The 16,661-nt window shown below is 46.8% G+C and overlaps 1 protein-coding gene across 2 annotated transcripts in view; it reads right to left on the minus strand.

Annotated features, from left to right (window-relative positions):
* The window catches only part of SLC39A14 (solute carrier family 39 member 14), an 86,731-nt gene that overhangs the window by 11,378 nt on the left and 58,692 nt on the right, over positions 1 to 16,661 (minus strand). The window contains exons 3-9 of one of the 2 annotated variants that reach the window (XM_073588925.1): positions 15,623 to 15,864; positions 12,322 to 12,502; positions 10,559 to 10,728; positions 4,700 to 4,822; positions 3,898 to 4,074; positions 3,610 to 3,817; positions 2,345 to 2,529 (exon numbers count right to left, since the gene is read on the minus strand). In XM_073588925.1, coding sequence (XP_073445026.1) covers positions 2,345 to 2,529; positions 3,610 to 3,817; positions 3,898 to 4,074; positions 4,700 to 4,822; positions 10,559 to 10,728; positions 12,322 to 12,502; positions 15,623 to 15,856 — 1,278 coding nt within the window. In that variant the 5' untranslated portion in view covers positions 15,857 to 15,864. Of the gene's footprint in view, positions 1 to 2,344; positions 2,530 to 3,609; positions 3,818 to 3,897; positions 4,075 to 4,699; positions 4,823 to 7,404; positions 7,575 to 10,558; positions 10,729 to 12,321; positions 12,503 to 15,622; positions 15,865 to 16,661 lie in introns of both variants that reach the window. The other variant, XM_073588924.1, reaches the window with a different exon arrangement.

The following is a 16,661-nucleotide window of genomic DNA, read 5'->3' on the forward strand; positions in this document are numbered from 1 at the left end:
TTCCGCTCCCGAGTGCCGGGTATTAAGATGTGATACTCATCTGAGTTTCTCGCATGTGTGATCCCGACCTTAGTCTGATTGCCTTACGTGGAGTTGGGAAATAAAATTTTGCCTAATATGGTGAAATTAGGCATCTGCCTCATGGGGTTTTTGCCTTCCTCTGGGATCCCAAACCATGTTCATCCATTCAGGGCTGAAAATGTATCAGAAAAGCATACCTTATGCTGCACCAGGGCAAAATATTGTGGAATAGATATAAGTAATATACATTATATAATGTGATTTTGAAAAAAAAAAAGTTTGACTTATAAACTGATTTTCTTAACACAGCAGTCCTAAACACTTTACTATCCTCCTGTCTCAAGAGGTCTTCCATTGGAGCTCTGCTGCTAGATTTAACCCAACTGTTCCCATCCGGGTCCTCCTGCACTTCCATCAGACTATTTCACCACCCCCTTATTATTCATCTACAGGGTAGGCAATAAATGCAATAATCACTCAGGCTCCACCAGTGGGCTGTACTCTGCAGTTATGATTGTTGGGGGTTCCAGCAATCAGACGTGTCTCACTTATGCTGTGAATAGCCAATATATGGTATTTGTAGGCAAAATATTAACCCCTTTACTGGAGACACATCTGCTGCATAATACACCTCTACCATCCACTGTTCATCAAGAAATGGGTGGGAGAAGCAAAGAAGAGCCAAGGACGGCAAGAGAACGGCTATGACCACCAGGGCGTTTGGAAAGTTAATTTGCATAGGAAAAGACGACGAATTTCAGAGCAAGGGAACAGAACCAGATAGCGATGAAACAGGCATCCCTGGAAAGGTTTTAGACTACTCTGTCCTGCAGTACCTCTGCTTGTCTATGGCAAGTGTTGCCTTTTAAATACCACTGTCAGATTGACAGGTGATACATAAGGTGTTAACAGTGGTGATCGGCACAAGCTCTGGCTCTTAGAGGATAATGTGGGCTGTACAACACAGCTGACATCCACTGTGTGTAGAGCAGCCTTAGCTCCTGAGCATTCACCAGCACACGGAGTGAGACGTATGTGGAGCCACACGTGGTGGAAAGGCTAAAAAGTGTCAGGAGAACATGGCGCTCAAGCCAAAACACAGGTGCCCCACCAAATTAATGTAACACCAACACCATGGTATCTGGAATGAAGACTAGAGGAATCCGGTCACCCCACACTATAATCCCAGAAATAGTTCCAGTGTTACGTTCCTTCTTCAGGACATGGTCACATAAGATTTGAAAAATAATGCATAGTGATGGAAGTGAAATTAAACATCACATATTGAGCCGAAGGTGTCTAACATCTACACGAACCATCAGAAGGCATTTTGGATGACATTGGGCTACGAGCCAGACATCCAGCTACAGATGATCCATTGACCTCACACCACCACTCGCAAAGCCATCATGGGGCAGAGCAAGATTGGAGTGAAGGTCTATCCTCTGCAGCAGGGTTCCCCAACTCCAGTCCTCAAGGCCCACCAATGGGTCATGTTTTCAGGATTTCCTTTGTATTGCACAGGTGATAGAATTATCACCTGAGCAATATTAAGGAAATCCAGAAAACATGATCTGTTGGATGGCCTTGAGGACTGGAGTTGGGGAACCCTGCACTTTGAGTCCTACTTTTGCCTAGGATGAAATGATAGCCAAAGATTGACTTGGAGACCATGTGGACAACACCAGGCATAGACGTTCCTTTGACCCTTTACAGCGACACCAGGTCACATGTTGCTGGTGCTACCGTGAGCAGCCTGTGTGGCCCAAACGTTCTACCATGGCCTTCAGAGTCTTCAGACTTGTCTCCCATCGAGCACATCATAGGTTGGACATTGCACAGGAGCTGCCAGCAGCGGATCTTGATGATTTCATAGTGTCAGAACGTTCCTCAGATGACCATTCATAACTTCTTTGATAGAAGCCAAGGCTGTATTTGCAGGGATTTCTTCTCCAGTTTGATTAAAAGCTATAGGTTTTGAAAATTCTGTTCCATTTTTTACATAATTTGCATATTAACATGTCTATCCATCCTGTCATTGCCACGACTTTTTTCCTCTTGGTGTTGCAATATTCGGGTGCGATGGTGCACTGAACCATTTGGCCACTGCCAAGGGTTTCTTTTTTTCACATAAACATGACCAGTAAGAATGAAAGAGTAGCATGTTTCGCTTCATAAATTATACATTTAACAAAAATTAACAAAAAAAAAGCACACATCATACCCAAGAGCGCAAGTTTAGGATAATCAGCCAGTAGAAATGCACCTTTAGTGTGAACAGGGCCTTATCTGTTTTTTGGTTTGTTTTTTTCTTTTTACTCACCATATCAGCAAGAGCGATGTAGAGAAACATTCCTCCGGCTAAACCAAAGATCCAGTTAGAAGAAAAGTGGCTACCGGCAAGGATGCCGAAAGCCAGGCCAAGGTAGCAGCAGCAGGCGGACAGGAAGTTAAAGAAGAGCGCCTGAGGAATGCTCATCCCAGCGTTTAGCAGAATGACAAAGTCGCCTGCAACACAACATGGGGGCAGGTTAAAGCGACAGACAGCAGGGGGCACCAGTGAGCAGCTTATACATAATATCCTCCATAGACACTGACTCGAGTAGGTTAGGTTAATGGACATAATAGGTCATTGTGCTCGGTGTGCATTATCACTTCACTGCAATAACTTTTTTCCTCCGCCATACTTGGCACTAATGGTCTGATATAGTAAGGACATGAACTGATCACATTAAGCGTCTGAAAAATAAAATCAACAACTACAGTAGTAGAAGTCACTCGGATAGCACCCAAGCATGCTCAGATAACACTTTATCCCATCACGTTCACTCATCACTAGCTGTGTATTTTCTGGACCTATTCCAGCAGCTGGTTACATAGACCTCATAGATTCACACCTGGTTATATGGACCGCTGCATCATCGGATGTGATATATCATAACAGAAACTTCCCTAATATATGGTTATAGCAATCAGAACTTTATTTTCCTGACACAGAGCTCCAAATCCCCTGCACAGCCCTAGAGTCAAAAGAAACCATTCTGATTTCTTGCAGCATCCACTAGAGGGAGCCAATTACATGCAGATTATTGGAGAATACATTTGCTGGTCTCTGGCCCGGCGGCCACGGTGGCATTTAGTGGCCGCTGGATGGGAAGCCTGCACAGCACCTGCATTACCAGCTCCTCTTCATTAGCCGACCTGGCGCGATAGCACAGCTGAAACACAAAGTGCAAATGATGTCGCCCAGGACCGGCAAATCAAGAGGTTTATAGGGCTCTAGCCCAGTGGTCACGGACTACTGACTTGGCCACTGGACTAGGGTTATAGTTTTGCTCATGTCTATTGTGTATACAAGGGGCTTCTTATCTGACACTTCTGGTGCCCTCACAGGATATCCAACAGACGATACCTGTGATGAGTACGGGGTGGGGTGGGGGGGGTCTTCTTTATGGCACTTGCCAATCTCCCACAGACTTTAGTTATCACTTGCATTCTGGCATCCATTCAGAATACCCATTTTAAAGTGCCAGCACAGAACAGCAGAGATCCCACATATCGGCCCTCGCTTTACATTAGGTAACATACCAAGCTCATGGGGGAACTCCTCACACAGGATGGCAATGGACGTGCTGACCCCTTGGAAGACAGACACTGTAAAGGAGGCTCCGATGGCCAAACCGTCTATGAAATTATGGAGTCCATCGCTGAGCGTGATCATCCAGGCGAGTGTGCCGATGTCAGAATACCGGATCCCTTTGAGCCAGTAACACGAGCTCTGCTGCCCTGGGAGGTCCTACACCAGGAGAGGACATGTAAGGCACGTACATCATCATCAGTGATGCACAGTGTGAACGACGGCAAGCGATAACCAACCTGTACGGCCAGAGACCCCACCACCACCTTCTCATCACCCAGGTGCTGGCGGAGGTCAGACTCGCTGCCCCCTGGTGGAGGAATCATGTGATCCAAGTCACCATTCTGCAGCTTCTCCGTCACCCCTTCCTCCGCGTCCCGCTTATTGGTGTCCGCTGTGTAGTGACTGTGCCCATGCTGGGAGTGGAGAGAAAAAGGAATACATCATTTATAACCAGCAAATGCAAAAAGAGTCTCAAAATGAGCATCATGTGAGATTGCCATCATTTTTTTTTTTAAATTAGATAATTTGTTAAAAGATCTCTGGAGAACATTTCCCCCCTTTACAGTTCTCTTTTCCATTTTCACTGGGGTATCCATAGCAGCCCCAGTTACAGGGGAAAAGAAGCCACGTCATCGACAGCAGACCCAGATCAGATCAGATGTAGGACCCAGCAGCTCTGCCATGTCACAAAGATAACCAGCATCTCTAAAGTGACCATCCTGATAATTAGGGAATTGCTAGCTAAGCAGTTTCCTCAGTTTGCCACGCTGCCCCTGATAGAATGCATTACCGCTGTGTGGACGCACTACCTGGCATCATATGACCCTATGCAAGGGAGACGGACACCCATAACACCCAGGAACTTGTGCTGTCTATCATTATACATGTTTTTCTAGTAATTAGTGCACCATTTTCATCAGATCCCTGCTCTTGCGGTTCGTTAGTACCCGGGAACAATACTCCGACTGTAACCATGACAACAGCCCACAGAAATTAATTAGCAGACCGCCACTAAACACTGCGCCGCCGTCACGTTACCTCGTGTTTCTGCTTCAGAAGCATCTTCAGGACCTTTTCAGTAAAAAAGAAAAGATAAAACCCTCCGAAGATGACGGTGGACGTGGAAATGTACGAGGCTTCCTGCGGGTTGAAGCCGAACGCCTGCAGTACAGTAAGAAATAAAAGTGTCAGTGGCCCAACGTGGCGGGAGAGACAAAAAGCCAAACCCAGACATTTTAGATTTATTACTGCGTCTACTGTGGGATTGCTTAAATAGCAACTCCCCAATACGTTACTATTGGAATTGCCTGTATGGCTGCGACTGGTCAGGATCTGCCGATATTCCTGCCTGTGTGAATGCTGCCAGCAGACTGACATGGAGGATGAAGTCTGTACAGCCCTGCAGAATATGTTGGCGCTATATCAGTACTGGGCAGAAGCTTCTCTTGTACCAAAGATCCTGGTATTGGACAAGAGAAGTCATTATATACTCTATGTATCCTGCACACCCGGCCGACTATGCGGCAGCACCCTCATCTACCGAGTAACTGTACCCCAGCCCACAGCTCCGTCATTACAGCCCTGGGTTCCCTGCACAGAACCATGTATGGCGTCCACTTTCAGGCACCTGGCTTTCATTGATAGAACACATACCCATTTGGACAAATTCGCTCATTTTTGATGTTGGATTTTTATATCACTATTTTTGTCTCTTTTGTAAAATATCTTAATTTAAACTTACTTTCCATAAAGTTATGCGAGGATGACATGTAATTGCTTTTGGTTGTGAGAAGAAAAAAAAAAAAGAAATATTATAATTATAAATTTATGAGATTTATATAAATCCCACTTGGTAGGTTCGTTGGAACTGTAATATGCTGTGTCTTTTCGTGTACAAAAATAAGCAAAAAAAAAAAAAAAATTATAATATATATATATATATATATATATATATATATATATATATACACATACACATTAAAATAAAATATGCAGTCTTATAAATCTACTGCCATTTGTTTTATTCTGTGCAGACCGTGATCCCTAACGCAAAAAAACAAAAAAATTTTTTCTTCCTTTCCATAAAAAAAAAAAAAATATAGATATAGATCTATATCTATATCTATATCTACATCTATATCTACATCTATAGCTATATATACACACACACTTTCCCAAGAATTTCATTCCCAATAAACAGTAATAAAAAAGGAAATGTGAACAGCCATATAGTTGGTATGTGATTAACCATGAAAAATAGATGTCTGAATGAGGCTCGATTCCACCTCCCGTACCACAAGTACACAGTGATACCGGGTGAGTACAACATACCGGTGTTAGCACTATGTGACCTGTGCAGCTATACAGTGTAGTAGAGCAAGCTGTAGGGGGCGCTACTGGTCCATGTGACATTGGTACCCCAAATCCCACAGTAAGGCAGCAGCAGTGGTACTGTATGAGCCAATACTTCCACAGTGAGACAGTGCGATTTGGGCGCATAAGTTGGCTGTAAAGACCAGTATATTTGCAGTAATATCACACGCCATCATTTACACTGTAAGGCCACGTTCACACGTCCAGTATTTGGTCAGTTTTTTACCTCAGTATTTGGAAGCCAAAACCAGGAGTGGGTGATAAATCCAGAAGTGGTGACGGGCTTCTATTATACTTTCCCTCCGCTTGTCCCACTCCTGGTTTTAGCTTACAGATACTGACAGGCCACGTCCCCACTAAGGAGCAGGTTATTACTGCTGCCTAAAACACATCCAGTCTGCGCAGAGGCCATCAGGGAAACCATAGGCAAGTTGTGCTGACGGGAGCACCTTCCATAGTAACACATGGGGCGTGCCACTGGAGCAATTACCCCGTGTCCCCCGCCCCTCCAGAGGTCGACCACCGGTGCACTCCCAAGTAGTGGTCGGACATAGCTCCACCAGCTGGAGAGGCACTGGTTATCTCACCATCAGGAATTACCCCCCAAAAAGCCATTTTTTTAATATATGTTAGTAAGATGTGCACAATATAGACCTTGAGTTTTCTTCTCCATTCACATCTAAAACGGGAAAGGAATATTTTACTACTGCGTGGTCCTAAAGGGTCGAACTCACCCCAAAATAAGGCCAGCTCTCTGACCACTGGCTGTCATTGTAGAGGGGGCCGCTCTTGTCATCACCTATCCACGGACCCTAGAGACGCCAGGCGTGCGCCCTTATGGCCTCAGTCGGGCTGGTATATAGAGCAGCATTTCTTATGGTATAGGATCGCACTACACCATGCGGAGGCAGCAGACTGGTGCCCCATGTCCCCTGCTATACAAGATTACACCAGGATTATAAGAGGCTACAATCTAGGTGGGGCCTAGTGAAGAATTTACATTAGTAGCTTTACATTTTGCCTCCTTTTATTGCCCAATTCCAAAATCTCATTTTTCATACGCCCTATGGAGGAATTCCAAATTATTAGGGGTGGGGACCTCACAGCAACAGATGAGGATTTAAGGGTGAGTAATAAGACCATCCATTGTGCCTGTATTACACAGATGCCCAGTGATATGAACCGGCCTTTATTAGACAAGTCCTCAGGATTCTGTGAATGGAGACGAAAACAGGAAGAGCAAAAACTAATTATAAAGAAAAGTGACGCCCCCCCCCCAATGTAGATTGTAAATGCTGGAACGAGTGGCGCCCCGCTCTCCCAATCCTACACATGCACACAGTCTCAGGGTCGTACGCAGACCCCCATACCTCGGGGATGAGCTGAAAGAGAGCGTTGGAATAGAGGGTCCCAATGGCGAGAGCAATGAAGAAGAGGAGAAGACGCTTGTAACAGGCTTTCTTCATGAAGGGAACCACGCCAGCCCCCAGGAGGGAGCAGAGAGAAATGACGGTGACACATAGGAAGCCATAACCCCACACTAGGGAAGGAAATCGGGGAAGGGGAGAAAGGAGGGTGGGACAGAGGATGAGGAGCAGACGGAGGGGAGAGAGAACATACGATTAATGATCCCATTCCACAGATACGGTCCGATCACATTTACTGATCACCGGCCCCGTGCACATATAACCTGAGGAGCGATCTATGGTCGACACTCGAGGGCTAATCTACGGCAACATCACCAAACTTCATTTCTAGTTACATTGGTTGAAAAGAATAATAATATTACGTTATTTAAATTCTATCAGCCTCCGTCCAGGCAGTGTAGTATCGCAGGTCGGCCTGTACACCTACTAAAGGAGTTGTCCCACTAAATACATTTAGTCACAGAATCCCAAGAACGATGCCTCCAATGTCCTATGTAACCCGAGCGTACGGCATGTGTGTGACCGCCGGAGATCAACTATTCGATTTGAGACTATGGGACTGGATGCCGGACCAGGGCAGGATGATCAAACTGCTCGTATGTAGCGACCACCTCTCTACAGTCTGTGAGACGGATGCTTTGGCCGTTTCCATCAGTCCCATAGACGAGCGGTCACGCATGTGCCCCACGGCTCCATTCACGCGGTCCCATTCTCAAAATTAGTCAGGGGCCAAGGTGATCATATATCATCCTGTGCATTGGTGATAAATATATTTAGTGGGGAAAAAAAAAAAAACCTTTAAAAAGTAAAGCTGCAGTACTAAACTTCACCTCACCTGAGGACAAGAGTGGCGCTGTTTTTTGAATTTTTTTTTTTTTTTTTTTTAAATACATTCTAACACTCAGTTTAGATGTGCACGAGTCCCACCACTGTCCCGACCAAGGAGTAAAATGATTATGAAAGATGGTTCTTCATACTTTGATCTAATGACCCAGGCATGTATAACTGAGGGATAGGGAACCAAACACCAGGTCATTCTGCTGTAGCTGATACCCCTAAGAGAGCTGAGGACTGAACAGAAAAAAAGCTATTTTTCCCGTCTGCCATCCAGTGCCCCCCATTCGCTTTTAGATAAAGAACAAGGCCTCCAATTTCTTACTCCCGACAGGTAGGACTCAGAATCTAACCCAATTCTTAAACTCCTTGAAGAGAACCTGTCAACAAGTTAAAAATAAAGACATGGTGTAACAGATAAAATCCATATCCGCTTTATGGTTCCTCTTTAATCAGCAGTTGAAGTTCTCGGTGCACGGGGGGCCGGACTGTGCACTGGGTCTTCTCCTTCTGCCTAAGTGATTGAATGACTGGTCACAGCTTTTTATGGAGACCTGCCTCCTGTGTGACGTTTTGCGCTGCGTGGGCAGATTGATTTCTCCGCTTGTCTTTAATAAAATGATGGCGGGGGGCGGCACGTGCACGGACTGAGGTCTCGGCTAGATGGCATCTCTAGAAGACGTCATTGAGCCTAGATCCCAATCAGCCAGTGCATGTGCCCCTCCTGGAGCCATTTTACTGAAGACCAGAGGAGAAAAGTCTGCCCGCATGGTCCCTGTGGCAAGGACGGTGCAATATTTCACACAGGAGGTAGGTCACTGAAAAAGCAACGACCGGCCAATCAAACACTGGAGGCAGGAGGAGGGACAGGAGCAGAAGACCCCGGTGCACAGTCCAGCCCCTGTGCACCGAAATCTAATTACCGGAAATCTTCAAATGGGGATAAAAAGAAGAAGAGGATTTCTTAACCAAAAGTATCAATATAATCTGTGTTACAGGGCCATTACAGCCGTGCCTTGCAAATCGTGCCAACAGGTTCTCTAAGCCTACAAAAACGGATCCACACGGGATATTTTCAGCAGTGGAAAATCCACAACAAACCCAGCACTGCGTCGTGTGGATTTTGTGGCAGATTTCGGTTTTGATCATATTCGTTGGGTATGCAAAGATCATATTATGCAAGCTTTAGGGTTCACTCACAGCATACGAGGATTCTCTCGTTTTATGCAACGGCCCTCGGCTCAAACTCGGCCATGATCGTGATCCGAGTGTCATTTTACTGTGACCTGGTTCTCTGGCATGCGAGAATCGGATCACAGCGAAGAAGATGGAGAATTTAATTCCTCCATCTTCTCCATTGTGGGAGTCAACATATATCGGACCGCATCGCGATGACATCCTAGTGCATCCGATGTTTTGCACGCACCCATAGTCTTGTATGCATGCGCGCCATAACATACGAGCAGGTAGCGGGTTTTTTCCTTTACGATACCGACTCTCAAGAAGAAAATAATAGCTAGTCAGCAATGCGCCATAGTATCAGATCGGATGAAACATCAGACAGCGGCTACTTGTCCTTGTGTGCAGACGGATTACCCTTCATCCAACTTTACGTGAGGTCTCAGTCCCAAAACCGAGCAAGAAACGGAGGTTTCTGCTTCAGCAAGCAGCCTCCCAAAAGGAAGAAGAGGCAACGGCTACCATCTCCTCTAATGGAGGATCAGCTACAGCAGCAACATTAATTACACCCTGAAAATAAGACAGAATTAATAACAAGGTCATAAATCATTCCTATATTCTGTAGTGACGCAGACACATCGCAGCCCGGCCTGTCTGATTCAGAGACCAGATCAGCACTCATTTGTCACAGTGGCGGCCATTTCAATTTGTGATCCATTAATTAAAAAAAAAAAAAAAATTATAATTATATATAAAACTATCAAATTAAGAGAAATGGTCACTTATCCAATAAATTAATGATAGATCTGTCAGCTCATCGAGGACATGGGGGGATGGAGGCAGCACCTTCTGAGACGCGAACAGTCACCGTTGCTAGATTATTTCAGGAATGGTATTAGACATTAGCCCCGTGTGTCTGTACCGTTATTGGTGCTGTAGGGACGTGTGATTCATTATTCCCTACCACATATACGGCAATTATACAATGTCAGCCACCCCGCGATCGTCTCACATATGGATCTCAGTGAATGTGAGTGTTCTGCAGAGCACGGGCTCCGCCCTGTGGTGGAAACTGGTACTGCACCTCTGGGATCAACTGCAGGAGAGCATTAGACAGCAGCGTGCCGATGGACAGGCCGATGAAATAGATAAGGAATCGTCGGAAGATGGGTTTCTCAACGCATGGGGCAAATAGCACGCCCAGTAGAGAGGACAGGCTGATCACCGTGACTGCCAGGAACCCATAACCCCAGACTGTGGGACAAGAGGACAAAGTGAGGGATGTAATGCAGCAGAGGGACAAAGAAACAGAATAAAATATAAAAAAAAAAAAAAAAAAAAATTAGAGTTCTTGCAGCTTTACATTTGAAATAACTTATGTAATGATACAGAAATCAGCTAACACAATCTGCTGGTTGTCAGGTGGCTGCAACAGTTACTACATCGTAGGCAGTGGCATAGGGCGCTGCAGGGACAAGGCTGGCTACTGCGAGTGCAAAATCTATAGGGAGAATATAATAAAATATAGCAAAATATACACATTTATTAATACCCACTGCATGCAGACTTTCCTGCATTTTTTTGCACTAGAGATGCCTTTTCTTATGGGTAAAAATTTCAAAAGAAAAAAAAAAAATAAAACAAAACAACAATTAAAATGTTCTATATAATTTTTTTTTTTTTTTTTTTGCTTTTGAAATTTGCACCCAGAAGTGGCATCTCTAGTGCATGAGATCACTGTTATGGCATCAGTAAGTGGTGCAGTAGGGGCATTAATGGTTAAGAGGGGGGCATTATGACTGGGCTAGGAGGCACCTTCTCTGCCCTGGGCACTGCCAACCCATGTTATGTCACTGATCTTAGATAGGAATTGACCAGCTAAGGGAAAAAATAGTTAAATCATCAAGGTCGTCCTCATGTTGTGCCTTTACTTTACAGGACGCAGAATCTGAGCATCCAAGATCTGTCTACCATCGGAGATGGTCGTAACCACATCACCTTATGGGCTGGCAGAGATGGCTATGGCATTAATGGGGTTACCAGAAGGTTAATAACGCCTCATTAGAATCATCACTGTACAGATGAAAAGTTCTACAACTTTGTTATAAACTTTGGGCTTTAATTCCTCGTTTGCCGTCAGCGAATGAGAACCATCGAGTCTCCATTCAGAGACAGTAAAGGCGTGCATGGCTCGGCCTGCTGTCTGCGGACAATGCTCTGCGAGCGAAATACACAGCCCGGGGCTACAACTGATCAGTCAGGAGTCCGCGCTGCTTAGCTTACAGAGCATAGTGTACACGGCGGTGTATAGCGAGCGCCGCTCTGAGGCTTCTGAACGGAAACCTGGAGGGTTCTCATTGACTGACGGCAGACCTGAAAATAGTGAAGAATTACACAAAGTAACCAAGTTTGTATTTTTATGGAGGAGATCCCGTTATGATATCACGTGACTGAGGGGGCAGAGGTAGGAGAACGGAAAAACGGGAAATAAGAACCCAAAACTATTACAAGGATATGACGTGGAAAAATAAGGCACAGCTGGAAGTTTCCCACTAATATCTTCATACTTCTTATCTCAGCCATTACTTCTACCAAACACATTAATCAAAAAGAAAATAAAAAAAAAGGTCAAAATCCGGTGCAGCTGCCAATATGTGAGTGCCCGATACCCAAAGGAGGGGGTTAATTTTCCAATCTCGCGGCCCTAAATATGGAATAAAACATCTCTAATTATAACCCCTCTCCAACTATCGGCACAGAGCTGAGCACAGATGTTCCATAAGGAGCCGAATGTTCCCGTAAGTAAATACCCTCCGTTACAAGAGGTGCCGGCGGCTTCTTTCTTACCTTCCCCGCTGCTGGGCCGTCCCTCGGTCTCGGTCTCGTTGTGGGGGACAGCGCTCTCCTGGCACGCTTTGGTTTCCAACTGTTGGAGGATTGACGGGCAGAGACTTTGCAGACCCGCTGCGTCGACCGCAGAGTCGGAGGTCAGGTTGTGGGCAGAGAATAAGGTGGAGGCGCTGAGACACTGGAGGACGAAGAAGAAGGTAGATGGCGATCAGAACTAGAGTTACAGGAAAGCGTTCAGTAACAGCAGAGACCCATGTCACAACTGGACCAATCTCAACATTTACAGGGGGAAAAAAAAAAAATAGTGGTAAAAATCTACATATGTACAGTATAAATGAGAAAAGTCAGAAGTCATTTTCATAAAAATGAAAAAAGCATAAACAGAATGGGAGGAATAGGCCTAAGCAACAGCACATGTGAAAAAGACTTGGGTATACTAATAGATCACAGACTGAATATGAGTCAACAGTGTGATGCAGCAGCAAAAAAGGCAAATGCAATTCTAGGATGTATTAACAGAAGCATACAGTCTAGATCACGTGGAGTCATTATTTCCCTCTACTCCTCTTTGGTCAGACCTCATCTGGAATATTGTGTCCAGTTTTGGGCGCCACATTTTAAAAAAGACATCAACAAACTGGAGCAAGTTCAGAAAAGAGCAACCAAAATGGTGACCAGTCTGCAAACCCTGTCTTATGAGGAAAGGTTGCAGGATCTGGGAATGTTTAGTTTGCAAAAGAGAAGACTGAGAGGAGACTTAATAGCTGTCTACAAATATCTCAAGGGCTGTCACATTGTAGAAGGATCAACTTTATTCTCATTTGCACAAGAAAAGACTAGAAGCAATGGGATGAAACTGAATGGGAGGAGACAGATTAGATATTAGAAAAAACTTTTTGACAGTTAGAGTGATCAATGAGAGGAACAGGCTGCCATGAGAGGTGGCGAGTTCTCCTTCAATGGAAGTCTTCAAACAGAGGCTGGACAGACATCTGACTGGGATGATTTAGGGAATCCTGCTTTGAGCAGGGGGTTGGACCAGATGGCCCAGGAGGTCCCTTCCAACTCTACGATTCTATGATTCTATGAGCCATGGGGCATCCATGACCCTAGAAGTCAGAAGGAGCATCTATGACCCTAGAAGCCAGAAGGAGCCATGCAGAGGTGGGGACATCAAAGACCCTAGAAGTCAGGAGCCATGTGGAGGTGGGGGACATCTATGACCCTAAAAAGTCAGAAGGAGCCAAGTAGAGCTAGGGATGTCCAAGACCCTAGAAATCAGAAGGAGCCATGGGGGCTAGCTAAGACTCTAAAAGTCAGAAGGAGCCATACCCTTCAGGACACAGAATATGTAATATATGGATGTACACCTTACAGATTAAGATTGAAGAGGGGGCAGTTGTGACCCAAGCGCCACTACACGCAGGGACACCGGCCAGGATGAAAGTTTATTTGCTCCCGTTGAAAGGCCATTTCAATCTTCACAGATGGACATGAACGGTTAGTGCCTATAAGAAAAGCAGCTTTTGCCCATACATCCCACCCCCTATTCATCTCTAAACAATAGTCATACAGACAAGTAAATAATAAAGAGATAGAGAAGAGCTTGTAAGCGCGGGGCGGGTGCTGCTGTCTACAGCAAAGGTCGGGCTCCAAAGCTACGAGCTGTAATAAATAAAATCCATCAGGTCTGGTGTTTTGCGTACATGCTATACGTCTCTGGAAAATCATCAATATGCGATATTAGGTGACTGCGGTGGATTTTGTGGAACGATCTCCCTCCTCCCAAATTAAATAAGCTGCACAAGGAATAAAAAGAAAAGAAAAATCATCTGTGACACATCGGGCTCTGTGCACAGCAGTTTTAATCTCAGGAGAACTCGCCGAGTTTTTCAAACAGAAGAGGATTCCGCAATCTCTGGATTTTTTCCCCCAGTCGCTTCTTTTACATATGCACCCGTTCATTCTTTTCAACGTTTTCTGGTTATTCAGGGGAGTTTCTTCCTGAAAGTGACAGTGTGCACAAAGCCTTAGGCTAAGTGCACACGGTGCGGATTTTTCCGCGCGGATTTTAAGAAATCCGCAGGTCAAATGACCTGCATTTTTCCTGCAGATTTCTTCCTTTTTTTTTTTTGCAGTTTTTGTGCGGTTTTCCCCCTGCGGATTTGGAGAATGGAGCAGGTGGAAAACCGCACAAAAGAAGTGACATGCACTTCTTTTAAATCCGCAGCAAATCCGCACAGCTTTTTTTTTCCATTGATTTACATTGTACTGTAAATCACAGTGCGGATCTGCAGCGTTTGTGCGGAAAAATCCACTGCGGATCCGCAGGAAATCTGCATCGTGTGCACACAGCCTTACACGGCTGTCTCAGTACCTACACACATCTCAATCCCTGAAGCCGCCACTAGGGGGCAGAGTGGTTCCAACGACGAGACCAGTGGATTTACCAGGACGCCAAGGGATAGTTATATCTCACGCCAATCCTGTAATTCAGAACATCTGATAGTCCAGCACGTCTCCGCCTTCATTAACAGAGGATTTCAACGGAATCATGGGCTACAACAAGTTATAGATGAAAACACTTGTGGCCGTGGCGATTACGGTCCATATAAAGAGCCCTCTGTTCAGCAAATCCTGGCTGATAATACTGGTGAATGGTGGAAAGTGATTTATGAGCAGAGAACAAGCCCCGAGCTTTATAGTGAGCGCTGTGCCATCCCGGAGACCGCCAGTGCTAATCCTGCATGTGACAGTGCTTGTCCCCCGATACTCCAGCAGGAGGGGGAGTCACCTGCTCATTTTGGCAGCATATGGGATGTGAGAGAAGATGATCGGACAGGCCACCTATGTAGGTCATAGGATGCGTAATAAAATGATACCTTGATAGCTGCGATCAGATTATTCCAGAGAAATCTAGGTTTTTCTTAATATGTAAATGAGTCGTTAAGATCTCTGGGCCGGACATAGATCTCCCTGAGAATCTGCCTCCGGGGCTTATTATAAGTGAAAGGAGGAGTCACCAGTGTGAGACATGTAGTGACTGACAGGCTGCTCTCCTGAAATACATGTCTCACACTGGTAACGGTCGCTTTCATTTAAGATTTTCGTAGACGCACACCTCTCCTGACTCCGCCATACACACGCTCGATTCTGACACCTGGCACCGTGTCTCCTGCATTGTCCTCTGACATTTAATACGGCGCTGTCCTCCGCACCAGGCTGAGAGGTAGAATTACCCCACACACGTCTGCGAGTGACACCAGCAGTGTCTGCGAGGCTCCTGCAGCGGACCCACCTGTGAGATGTTCCTGGACTCCCCGACTCCTCTTCCAACCTCCAGTCTTCCCAGCAGAGCCTGCAGCTGCGGCAGTGACAGGGTCTCGTTCTCCCCATACCTCTCCAGGATGTCCTGCAGGAAGGAGGCCGCACTCAGCCGATCACTGGAGGTCGCAGACGCCTCCCCTGCGCAGCTCGAACGTACAAAACCCAGCAGCACGGAGGCGAAAAGAAGGGCCCATGTACCGGCCATGATGGGCTCTGGAGAAAGACACTGCATTAGTGGCAGCGCCCAGACCCAGAAAGGCCACAGAAAATAAAGCGAACTTTCAATATTTGATTTGGTGCAGGGAAAAAAAAAAGTGTGATCGAAGGACACAGAGGGAGTGGGCGACAGTGGAGGAGAGTATACAGGGGGGGGACAACAAAAGGCATCAGAGTGACAGGGCGACACCCCGGGGTGGGCAGGAGGGCGACACCCCGGGGTGGGCAGGAGGGCGACACCCCGGGGTGGGCAGGAGGGCGACACCCCGGGGTGGTAGCAGGGCGAGAGCCCGGGGTGGGCAGGAGGGCGACGGGTGGTAGCAGGGCGAGAGCCCGGGGTGGGCAGGAGGGCGACGGGTGGTAGCAGGGCGAGAGCCCGGGGTGGGCAGGAGGGCGACGGGTGGTAGCAGGGCGAGAGCCCGGGGTGGGCAGGAGGGCGACGGGTGGTAGCAGGGCGAGAGCCCGGGGTGGGCAGGAGGGCGACGGGTGGTAGGAGGGCGAGAGCCCGGGGTGGGCAGGAGGGCGACGGGTGGTAGGAGGGCGAGAGCCCGGGGTGGGCAGGAGGGCGACGGGTGGTAGGAGGGCGAGAGCCCGGGGTGGGCAGGAGGGCGACGGGTGGTAGGAGGGCGAGAGCCCGGGGTGGGCAGGAGGGCGACGGGTGGTAGGAGGGCGAGAGCCCGGGGTGGGCAGGAGGGCGACGGGTGGTAGGAGGGCGAGAGCCCGGGGTGGGCAGGAGGGCGACGGGTGGTAGGAGGGCGAGAGCCCGGGGTGGGCAGGAGGGCGACGGGTGGTAG

Source organism: Dendrobates tinctorius, unplaced genomic scaffold (assembly GCF_039654945.1).
Source record: "Dendrobates tinctorius isolate UK_male_01 unplaced genomic scaffold, ASM3965494v1 ptg000104l, whole genome shotgun sequence".
Taxonomy (NCBI): domain Eukaryota; kingdom Metazoa; phylum Chordata; class Amphibia; order Anura; family Dendrobatidae; genus Dendrobates; species Dendrobates tinctorius.